This window comes from Oreochromis niloticus, linkage group LG15 (genome assembly GCF_001858045.2).
Source record: "Oreochromis niloticus isolate F11D_XX linkage group LG15, O_niloticus_UMD_NMBU, whole genome shotgun sequence".
Taxonomy (NCBI): domain Eukaryota; kingdom Metazoa; phylum Chordata; class Actinopteri; order Cichliformes; family Cichlidae; genus Oreochromis; species Oreochromis niloticus.
The window spans coordinates 33,765,178-33,777,792 of NC_031980.2; the positions used below are offsets into that span (position 1 = coordinate 33,765,178).

The window sequence follows — 12,615 nt, forward strand, 5'->3', positions numbered from 1 at the left end:
GGATCTATAAAATGATCTTGTCAGGACATGCTCTGCCTCAGCAAATAGCGAAATTTACTGCAAGTTGAAATTGTCTGAAAATTGTAATCTCTCATGTCATTAAACTCCTGGTGAGGTGTTCTAATGCAATTTGTTATGCGTGTGTCTGTTTTTTTCCCTCCACAGGATGAGTATCAATTCTGCTATCACGCAGCTCTGGAGTACTTAGGAAGCTTTGATCACTATGCAACGTAAAAAGCCATCTCCCCCCCTCCCCCTCCTCCGAATCCTGTTGCCCCACCCCCCACCTCAACAGCCTCTTGAGCCATAGGAACTAAAATTTAAAACGACAGCAGACAACCACATCGCCACCGCCAATTCAGCCACATCAAACAGGATCTCCTAGATTTTTTTTTTTTTTGAAGACAACACCCGGTCCAACCAGTTCAGAGTCCAATTCGACTTTTCAGACACAAGAAGGAAACACAAGAAAATTGCCCATCATCTCAAGTAAAGAAGATCCTCGGCAGGGGAGGAACCAGACGCTGTGGCTCAAGATGTGGGGCGGGTATTGATCAAAGTGTCAGACTGCTTACCTTACCTCAAGTGTTTCAATGTGGAGGACATTGTAAACATTCGTGGACATTTCTCTTCTCAAAAAATATCTTCGTGACACAACAGCAACAAGTGACAGATGACGAAGGAAAAGGAAGGCAAAAAAAATACAAATAAAAATTTAAAAAACACTGAGAAGCAGATGGATGTAGCCAAGACTTGGTGACTATCTTGTTTTTTGATATGCTCGGGTGTAAAAGGGGTTCAAGTATTTCCATCAACACAGTGTGTGAGTAATATTGTGAGAAATGAAGAAACTGGTTGCCTGCATAAAAGATTTATCAAACTGTAGAAAAAAATGAAACAAAAGAAACCGAAAAGGACAAGTTCACTCACATTCGGCACTAAATCCTTCAAGAAAACCTAAAGTTTTTACAGTATTTTGTGTGGGATAACACTCGACTATTAAACCGACTTCTTCTCGAGCACTAAGAGCTAAAAGAAGACACTTTTTGGTTTTCTAGCAGTTGTGAAGATGAAAACGGCGACACATTTCTTAAAACGTGCTAATTGCATCAGTTGTGAATTTGTGTAAAATCAGTATCCTCAGCCAGGTAACCGCAGGAATGTTGCAACACGCCAGTATATTAACAGTGCAAAGAACAGTCACCGGATAAAAGCCTCGCCTGCTGCACGAAGCTTCCGCCGCGTCGTCTTGCGTGCGGCCAAGGTGAGACAAGCGGCAGCCGTGTCCCGTGATTTTTCTTTCTTTCTTTTGTTTTTTTTTTTAACAATCGCTCCTCTCTTTGGAACCGCTACATCGTGGGGTTGCGGTTTCAACATCCACCGTTTTGAACAAGAGATAAACCTGGTGGGGGGGGGAAGGCTTTGGAACAAAAATGGAACAACCAAACAAGGATTGCCGCAAAAGTGAGGGCTCTCTTTGTGTACAGTGACCAACGCTCATCGTCATCCTTCAGAACTTTGTCTAATGAGGAATTATCTCGTTTTTCTGTTTTTTTTATTATTATGATTTTCTGTCAAAACCAAACATGCTGCTTATCTCGTGTATGCCGTACGTGTGACTTTGGAAGGAGAGGAAACTGATGAATCAAAGATGCCATCTCTGATAACTGGCATGACTGAAAGCGCATCCACTTGACATCATCGTCCACGCCTCCTTTCCCCTCCCTCTCGCCCAGCCTCCTCTATAATTATCTATATCATTGTATAAGACACTCAAGTGGCAAAGGCCTGCTGCAGTTACCAAGCTGCACATCAATGTGGTTGAAAAATTGGCCTTTAGTTCCACTGTTTGTGTGTTTTGGTGACAGGTGGATACATTTAAACAAAAAAAAAGAAAAAAAACAGATGCTTTGGTATTTGCCCTCCGTTTTCAAGGTGATGTCTCTGTCGGTGACACAGCCAAACCAAGGAGCCATGATGGATCTCGACGCTGTGACGCGTTCCTGAAAGTCTCCAGTACAAGCTACTTGCACATCCCCAAATGAAACAGAATAAACTTTAAAGGTATTACCCCCCGCCAACCCCTCCCTCCCCTCCCAGAACAACTGCAGGTCGACACACTTGTGTATGTGTGTGATTTAAAAAGAAAAATCAAGCTTTTGAGATCACCGGGTTTTCATTTCGAGAACAGCGCTTTGGTATACGCGAGTGTTACGGATCCCGCGCAGGTTTCCGGTGGGTGTGCACAAAAGCCGGAGCGATGGACAGAACTGTGTGTAATCTTTTCTTATTTCCAAAAAAGCCTTATTGTTATTGTAACATTACGAAAACATTAATGTTGTATTATGACGACTTATTTTACACTACATAGTTGACTTTTTATTATGTTTTTGGTTGTTGTTTTTTTCAGTTTAGTTTTCTAACAGATGTTGTATCATTTTTTAAAATTAGCAGGAAAAGAGAAATGCTTATCTGTTCATATTATGTTTAAAGACATTCTATTTTTTCACTGTAGAAATGTTAAGTATAACATGGCTGTGTGCTTGTGCGCATATATGTATGCATTTATGTGTACTGCGCACTCACACATTCATATATATTTAAATGCAGAATATGAAGATATATCCAAACCTTAGTATGAATTATATGTTTCTCCTCATCATCTTTTTTGTTTTTTAAATCTGTCAGTTCTCATGCTTGAAAATATGATTTTATTTCATTTTGTTTTTCTTTGTGTGTGTTTTTTTAATATATACATATATATATATATAAATATATAATCTTAGAGACCTTGTGTGTTTCTTAATGGAAGCTGAGGGAAGCACTATGCCTGAATCCTCTGCCTCCACTCACCATTGCTCTTCTACCTGAGGGTAGAACCTGTGCCGATGAGGAGATGCCATTTTTTATTTTATTTTATTATTTTTTTGTCGTTTTTTTTTTCTTTTGAGCAACTGTTGATGAAGTGATCTACAAAATATCAATCAAATATTTCAAAACTGACCCTTTTTTCTTACCTATATAGGACCAACTTGACGAACTGTATCTTGTATGATCATGGTCAGGCTATGACCCTCGCAGTTTAAGAAAATCCTCTTCAAGTTCTGTTTTCTTTTTTTAATTTTTCAGACATAATGTGGCCATTCATTTTGTTAGATATCCACTATGATCTAGAGTATACCTGTAAATAAACAAATATATAGATTATATGTATTTGTATCATTTGACCTTCAAGATCTCATACTTTAAGTGGGGAGAGAAATACAAAAATCAAAGTCCTTCTCACATGCTGGTGGTTGTAGAGCCTGCTTTCTGAAACCTCTCTTCTCCAGTCCTGCTCCCTGGTCTTTAATTACAACTCACTTTTCTTCTGACTTTAATTTCCCCTGCTAGGAGTTGAAATGGGAAACATGCCAGCCTCTGTTCTCATACCTATAGCCTCAATGAGAGCACGAAATCAGCACCAGTGATCTGCTGGTATAATTTAACCGAGCCTGGGAGGTTAGTCCTTTCTATCAACTATTTGAATTGCTAATCAATCATTATTTCAAGGACCTGTTACATTCTTATTCTAGGTGTAAGACAGAGTGGAGCAACTAAAGGGTGTTTTTGAAAAAGAAATATTGTCTTAAAATAATTATCAAACAAAAGATTAATCACAAAGGCGTAAATTCTTAAAGCCACAGCTACGGTAAAAACGCTGGAGGCATCCTTCATTCCTTAACACTTTCCACAAAACCCCCAGAAGATATCCAACTGTTCAACTACCTAAAATGCCAAGGTGTTAATCCATAAATATATCATTAGCTGATGAGCAAATACAGCTATGCTAAAGGCCAGACACGGTTCAGTTGCAACATGACACGTTGATTTATTGTCTCCCCGGTGCATTTTTTTAAGCCTTGAACACAACCATACTGTGTTTTTGTTTGGTTTTTGTTTTTTTTCTTTGACCATGCTTCATTGTGGGATGCAGAAAGAAATCAGGACTCAGTGAAAGATAGCAGAGTGATGCAACCAAGGAAAGACCGAGACAACCAAAAACGTGCTGCAAATTCACATTTCCAGCATGTCATTTCTGAACAGTGGGAACCTTGAGATGTTTCATAATGAACTCAAAGCCTAAGATGAAAGACTCTGGAATTCAGTGAGGCTGATGAGAAAGGGCCCAGGCCAAAACTGAAACCATGGAAGTCTTTCAAAGCTTGTGCAATGTGTTACGTTTTTTTTGACTTAATGTGAAGATGTTAGGCTTTTGAAAACAAACCGCCAAATTTGCAGGAGTATGTTGAATATTTCGGGGGAAGAGGGGAAATAACAAAAGATGAACCCTGACTTAAAAAATGAAATCAAAATAACAGAACGTATACAGTACAACAAATTGGAAAAAATAAAAACAACCCAAATTCAGAAAAATACTTTTTTTGTATGAGGGCCAAGTGCTATCACTTTCAAACTGTTACTTCTAACTGAAACAATAATTGGTTTAAAGCCACTGTGTATGTAGATATGTTGACTTTGTATTAAAGAAATGTTGTCTGAAAACCATTTTGCATGTGTTTCTTGCTGGTAAGATTGGTTACAGCATGGATATCTCTCCTCCTGTCTGATTGTCTGCCTACAGTATTTCCCCATCTGTTAATATGCAAATTTATGGTGAGAGTTCTTTAGCTATGATACTTGAAGTGCATTAGCACTTACTTTGTACATCATACATCAGACTGGAACTTGCACTGAAAAAAAAATCTGTTCTACAGGAGGAGTGATGAAACTCACAGATGGTGCGCATCGTTTGTTGATAGATGGCTTGATTAGTTCCCTCCTATATTTATCCACCAGCCTCTCTGCAAACACATCCCAGTGTGTCCTTAAGCTCCTCTTCAAGCTTGATAAATGCCATGCAGACAGGCTGATATTGGTGCAGAGGTAAACCCTTACCTAGTGGTATTTACTCTCTAATCTGTCCTCTTTGGGTATCGGCTAACCTCGAAGTGATGCGTCTGGAAATCAAATGGTGTGTTGGTCCCAGACCTGACTGTGTTTGCCTTAAAGATATTGCTTTAGATTACAACCTGCAAATTGCAGCGTGTGATTATTTGGGATTTGCACGGTATCCGTAAAATATTTGCTACAATAACTAGCAAGACAAAAAAGGGAAGAACAAAGAGGTTGGAGAATGAGGGGGTAGCTACACCCAAAGGAATAACAGTCTTATTATTATTCATTTTTCTACTTTTTTCTCATTTTGTTTTTGTTTTTTAATCTTTTTTTTCCTGAGGAGTAGGAATGAGGAATTTCAGAGGTAATGGGAGTGAATAAGTTGCAAATTTTACAGTATGCCATGTGTAGCGTGTATTTTATTTTATATGAGGAATTTCAGAAGTAGTAGCATGCATAGTGTATAGCCATCTGCATTTTTTGTGCATTGAAGCAATCTCTAATGACTTTTTCAAGATAACGATATTGTAAAAATGAACCATATTTAGGATGAACGATAAACTGTATTTATATTTTTATTTTATACTTTATATTTTAAGCCTTGTATTTATTCCTTTGTGTCCACCTGTAACTAGAAATATGCTGGTTGTTGGTTTTTTTACACTGAACAATAGATCTAAACTTCGACTAGTTTACAACTGTGAGCTATCAGAGTGTTTCAAATTGGCAAAAATCTGCCTCTCCTAAGACTTCGCTCTTCACGCCATGTTGGATTCACCTGTAAATTAGAGGCCGCTGCAATCTAGATCATCGTCTCAACCTGTGACAGCCACTAAACCATTGTCATTTATTAAATGGTAATGTACGCAGAGTGACAACCCGCTTCAAGGATGATGTTACTAATTGTGCGCCGGAAGAGCTGCTTCAGTCCATCCCTTTCTAATAGTGGCGAGCCAGCAGACCAAGTGTGAGGGTAGGCAAGGAAGTGAATTAGGGTGGCGATTATGCAGTGATTCAGACAGCAGCTCATTAGGACCCAGCTAAGCAAGCAATCAACGAATCGATGTGACAGTGGACCCAAAAGCCACAGAAATTTGTAATAAATGGCAAAGCGATAAATTGGATTATCCACAGCCCCGTGGCCAAGCTCTTTCTGTTGCAAATGACAAATCAATCCAATCATGCCACGAAAAGCTAAAGAACCACAAAAAAGGGAGGGAGGGCCTCGAGTTGCACCGGCTGTGGAGGTTATCTGTCTGTCAGATGCGTCTTGTTAAGGTTGTAGTTTTCCAGAGGTCATTTCTGTGTGATATTCAGGGCTCTAAAAAATTCATGGCCAGCCATTAGGTGTTTATGACCACCTTTTATAACAGGAGATTTAGTGACATTTGAACTCGTGCCAGAGCAGTAAAGGTGTCAGTGGGCTGCCATGCCACATGCCTGCGGAACCGACAGGACGAAGGCAGAGCTGCTTTCAGATGTTAACGATGTAAAAGAGCAGAAAAGGAGAAATAATTAATAAAAACGAGGCAGCAGCAGGATCTCGTCTTAACTCGGTTTCATCTCTTGTATTGCAAGCACAAGAGATGGATCTGCTCCATCAACCTGTCAAATCATCACTGCTGAATGCCGCGACCATGACTGGAGTACTGGATGAAGAAACACAGATATGACATTGATGGACAAAAATGAGCAGATAGATGAGTTATAAACATTAAACCTGTTCAAACATGTCAGCACACAGCTGGCACCGTTTCGTGGAAAGATACAAAAACATTACACTTCAAATATTGTATTTAAAAAAAAAAAAAACAGTATTTTTGTCAAAGGACTTTGCTGCCATCTGCAGGATAATATAAGATGGCACCATTTGGATAACACTAAAGAGCCGTTTCCATTCAATTAAATCAGAGATCCACATTGATAGATGATGGATTGGAATGTATTGTCCTCTCCAGAGGCTTTCTCTATGCTAATTAGACCATTATGAGCTGCTGCTTAGCAATAACTCGCTCTATTTTAAATGCATCTACATGTGGGATCCGTGCATTCATACAAACACTAACAGCTTTAGTCGCATATATAGTATTCTACCATACAGCAAGATTGTTATACACCTGAAACACAAAAAGTCTGGAGTGCGAATTGAGCAGGGACCCCCCTGCACAGACGCTCATACCCGACGCCCTTCCTGTTAAAAGTGTGTTTGAGGGTCTGCCAGCAGTAAACGGTGGCATTTCAAAATTGTGGTGCGACATGACTCCTGTGTTTATGGCCTCGTGCTGTTATTTCCTATAATCTGTCTTACGTTCCCTGGTTCCTTTCTGCCTCTCTGTGTGCAGCCAGGGCTCTTCCACTGACTGATTGCTGCTATTAAAAAAGAAAGGAGCGGGGATACTGTCTTGGTTTGCTTCTTCCTTTTGCAGTTTTATTTTTCAGTCTCATCCACCAGTTCTATTTTGTCATCTCGCTACACTCTTAGGTCTCGACATTCATCTGCTATTCCAATTTTATTTTAAAAAGTGGCCTTGCCTATGGCTTGTCCAAGGTTGTTGGGGGGAACCTTTTATCTTTGAACGCTATTTAATTTTTAACTTTGAAAAAAATTATCAAGGTTGATCATTAGTGAATGCCCTAACTCATTTAAAATATCACATTTTGCTTCCAGTTGATGAAGTCCCACAAAAAAGAGAAATAATAAGTATATAGGACCCCGCCCCAGAAAAACAGACAAGACTAATTAAAAAAAAAAACTGGCAGCAATAGGATTGCTTATTTTCCATTTTAATTAGCTGATAAAAAAAAAAAAAAAAAAAAAAAACTGACATTTTTTTATTCCAAAAAGACTGATTGGTTTTTACAAAATAGCAGTTTCAGTCCATTTGATGGCATGCTTGAATCCCCAGTTTGCTCAATTAGAGAAGTATGATTTAAACCTTGTTTCTTAATTCGGCGTTCTGGAAAAGGTCGAGAAGCCTGGTTTCAAAACATATTTGAAAAGCAAACAAAAAAAGCCAAACTTTCTCATAAATATTGCACACAGAGCAGCACATCCTCTTTCAAATTTTGCTTCTTGGATCTGGGATGATTCTTAAATGAGGCATTTAATCCAGTGTACACAATGGGAAGTGGCTTTGGCACAGCGTCTGAACAGAAAGTCACATATTTCTTCTTGGATTTTTTTTTTCCAAAATATACCCAAACAAGGACAAGGAATGTCTCTGGTATAAATTTGTGATAGGTCATCATTTGGTGCTGACTTTGAAATACTTACTCAAAAACTTCAAGAGCAGTAAACATGAGAATCTTCAAATTTTGCCTCTCTTCTGCTTTCCTAACAATGTTTCTAAAAACTCATTTGGACTCTGGTCTCAAATGTCAGCTAAAGCACTCAGTTCAAAATATGCTCAGTACTGTGGAGACAGATAATGGTTCTGTAATGGGAAACACAACATAAGAATGATGGCTTCCAGAAAAAAACAAAACAAGCGTTCTGCGGTGCTCTACAGTGAATTTTCCATTAATGATTAAGGACACATGAAACCGTCTGCAATGGAACCATTAAAGCTTCCTTGTAAACATGTCCGTCTGAACATAATAAACTTACATTCCAGCAGAGTGAGAGGCAGAGAAAATGAGTTCAGGATGAAAAATGAAGATGTGTTACAATTGTAGTTCGAGGAATACAGGCAGGAACTTCTAGCGGAGCTCTACGTGTTGGACTTCTCATCCGAGTGAATCTGCATAACGTAATCACTCAGCCGTCCCAGTCTGGCCCACAAGTATGAGCACCAATAAAAAGAGGGCGTTCACTAACCACTGCATCGACTGAAGTTCACCACATAATGACAGGGCGCACCGCCTGTGTCTTTTATGTCATCATTATAGGTTTAGAGTGAGTCGGTATGTGTGCTACAGCTGATGCTAAAAGCTTAGGTCTCATATAATTCGGTGTCCATCCTCTGACCCTGCTAGTGAGGTAATTAACATAAAAGGTGGTGCACGGTTTAATTGCACGAAAGTGCTTCCTATTTGGGGGTGAATTCTTTAAGTAGTCTTCAGGAATAGTTCTCCAGGCTTCCTGAAGGACATTCAAAGCTCTTGTTCTGCAGTTGGCTCCCTCTGATAGATGACGATCTCACACTGCTTCAGTGTTAATGTCGAGGCTCCGGGGAGACCAAACCATGACTGATAGTGTTCAATTGTGTCTATTTCTATCCAGGTATCCTTTAACTGCATTGGCAGTGTGTTTGGGATCAGTCCCACACCATGGCAGAGCTTCACTGTGTTTTACAGATGGCTGTAGCTGCTCACTGCTGTACCTCATTCCTGACCTCCTCCATACAGCACACAGTGATGATGATTTATACCCCCCAAGCCTTGTTGGCACTAGTTTTCAGTCTACTTTCGTCATACCTCAGCTTTTTCTCTTCCTTAAGAATGGCTTCTTGACAGCCACCCATCCACTGAGACCATTTTTGATGATACTTCAGTGGACAATCAGCTGAAGAGTCAGATGCATCTCTCAGGGCCTGAGTCAGGTCTTTGCTGGATTTTTTATTTTTTTTTTTGCTCAGACTTGGAGGACATGACTTTTAGGGACCGTTCCTGTGCTGTGGATAGTTTTTTGGCCTGCCACTTCTTCTTTTGTACTTCACTTGTCCAGGTACCTCAATTTTTAAAGAACACACGTTTTTGGTTAATAGCTCTTTCGGAATCACCTCGTCTACAGAGAGCTTCATTTCATCCCATGAGTTTGAAATTGAAGTGGGAAGTGGCTTAACAAAACAAATAAAAAAAATGAATTTCTCTGAAAATGGTCAAGTACAAGGGCTGATTTGAAAAAGAATGAAAAAGTGGCGAATGTCCAAAAAACAAACAAACCCAAAAACAAAGCAGGGAGATCTATTACACAAAATCGCTTTAAAAATTGCAACAAAGTCTGGCTCCTTGGAAGAAGACATGAAGGGTGGCTCCAGACTTCTGTACTGTACTGCACTGTAAAAGTCCTAAAAACAAATCAAATCTAGTGTGCTAATAAGAGTCAGACAGGCTGTAGGTTCCAGTTTTCATTGTATTTCAAGTAAAAACAAATCCAAGCACACTTGCAACATTCTTGATAACTCAGTGGAGTGGAGTGCTATTGGTCATATATCATGTGAGGTCTCATTCCTAAAGAGTCAAGCACAACTTCCTCCTCCAGTGACCATGTGGACTTCTGTGACACATCAGCTGCTTAACTATGGCCTGCATGACACCACTGAACTATGAGAGCGTGGGATTATGTGTAGGGGAAACATAATGAACAGCTTTCCTTGCATACAGAGGTAGAATTACTATATAAAATGATGTGATTTAACTGAGAAGTTGAGCCATTATATCAAAGTGAGTGCAACAGCAACTTAAGGCATTTCAAACTTAATTGTTTTTGTCTGCCAGTTGTTTGGCTTCAGGATATAGAACTAAATTAACCTGAGTGGGAAGGATTAATTGGAGCACTGTCACGAAAGGCTTCGGGTTCAGATATCGAGTTCAATCCGCAGCATTTTACTGATTCAGCAACAACTCAGTGAAATCCTCTTCACTCCAAGGCTGTTTCTCATTTGTATATTAGTTGGTTCTGGGGAAATAACCCAAATTTCCTTCCAATTTGCTACATATGTATGTATCACTATGTATCCACTCACCAGTCAGTATAATATCTACTCAGAGTATTAATTATGACACATTTTATTAAATGTGTCACATATTTAGTCTTTTGGAATGATAACTGTATTTCTTAGTATTGAAAGTTTCCCAGTACAAGCGGGATGAATCACACTTTTCACCTTGAGGAATTATCCACTTCTGTTCAGACATGCCTACACAGAATGATGGGAATGAAGTTAGAGGAGACCTTTGTTTTTTAATGTTTTCCAAGTTGTGCTTGTAACACAAAGGAGATCAGAAGAAACCACTTGCAACTCTCTCAGGCATATGCCTTGTCATATGTAATCTCGCTTCATCTCAGGATTTCAGGAACAGAGCAAATTCACTGTGTCATTTCTGCGGCATCCATGGAAACATTTGCTACAGGTATGACCTTTGGCTAAGTTCAGGCAAGGTTCACTTGGCTGTTTTCTGGGGTAGCTTTTATGCCCTGGATCGTTTTCTCTACTCAGCTTGTTAGGCTAGAGCAAAACAACACGCTTGAGGGCTAGAGTTCTGGGATGGATGCATGTCAGCGAAGAAATGGATATGTGTGCGTGCTCGCATGTAAGTTTGATTTACATTAAGTTCATCCAAAGACAAACTGAACATTAGCTGCTTTCCATTGAGCTAACAAACTCATTTCATTTACCTTTGATAGTTAAAGGGCTCTTTTTTTGCAGCTTAAGGCATGCAAAGTTGACCTACATACAAAGCAGTTGGTGGTCTAGCTCATCTTAGTAGATATTAAATAATATATTTACTGCTAAAAAAATAAAATTGAGAAAGACCATACCATGAGTCGTAGTTGTAAATGTACAAAAGTTTTGTCATTTGTTTATTTGCAGAAACAGATAATGACAAATACTAATGCCCTTTAATCCTGGTATAAGCTCTGAAACCAAAGAAGAAGTGTGAAATGAAAGTGAATAGAGTGACTGCAATGCAGCATCACTTAATTCACACAGGTGCTGTTTACCCACGTTACACAGAATATACATTTCTCTCAGTTGCCAGAAATATAATGAATAAACATAGATGCAATATCTGAAACTGCACAACTAACTTGGTGGGAACAAAAGTAAAGAGATCCTCTTTATTTGGTCTGTAGGTCTCGGTATTTGTAAATTCATTATCATATGATTTCGGCAACAGCAGTGATTTATGATTTTATTTTTTGGGGGGCAATATGAATCTTGACTATCAGACTTACATATATTATCTTGCTGAAGAATAGCAGATGATCAATATTTAATCATTGTGATTTGAAGAATTAAAGAATTTAAAATATCGTTAAATACTTTGCTGCATTTCATGTAGGTCTACATACTGCAAACAGCAGTATGTGCTTGTCTCAAGTAAATAAATCAGCACCATGGGAGGAATATGTGAATGCAAGTGAGCATATTTCTGTGTGTATGTGTGAGAGTGAGTAGTATAGAAGATGCAGGAGAGAGTGAGAAAAAGTATATTTGTGTTTTTGTGAGAGTTGGAAAAAATTGAGTTAGGGGAGATAAAAGACTCGGTGCCAATTTTCCTACTATGGTCACACTTGCATAATGTTGAGGGAATCGCACAGAATCCTTTTAAGGTGTCAGCCAGAGTGGAGTATAACATCATTTACTGGAAAATTGTGAGCTCAGACATGCACACGCGCGCACTTACACACACACACACACACACACACACACACACACACAGTCTGAGTCAATGTAGGCAAACTACAAAGGTAGAAACTAATCTGTATTGTATAGAATTTAAGCAGAATGATGTGGACTTATGCACACAGACTCAATTATAACGTAAAGAGGAGTTTTTAACTGGTTTGCAGTTTAACAGTATATCTAATATGAAGCACACATTTTGGAGTTTACTAGACTAGGTTCACAACGTTAAAAAAACCCATTCTGTTTTCCTTATGCAGCACAATACTGGAGCACTTCTTTTTTGCCTGATTTCAGAATTTCTTTCCTTTCTCTCTGCCTCCTT

General features: G+C 39.0%; 1 protein-coding gene across 15 annotated transcripts in view; it reads left to right on the forward strand.

Annotated features, from left to right (window-relative positions):
• ptprsa (protein tyrosine phosphatase receptor type Sa) overlaps positions 1-4,548 on the forward strand; it is a 220,684-nt gene extending 216,136 nt beyond the window's left edge. For all 15 annotated transcript variants that reach the window (XM_003449057.5, XM_019345869.2, XM_019345864.2 and 12 more), the window contains one exon: positions 166-4,548. In XM_003449057.5, coding sequence (XP_003449105.1) covers positions 166-234 — 69 coding nt within the window. In that variant the 3' untranslated portion in view covers positions 235-4,548. The remainder of the gene's footprint in view (positions 1-165) is intronic.
• Positions 4,549-12,615: the final 8,067 nt, after the last annotated feature.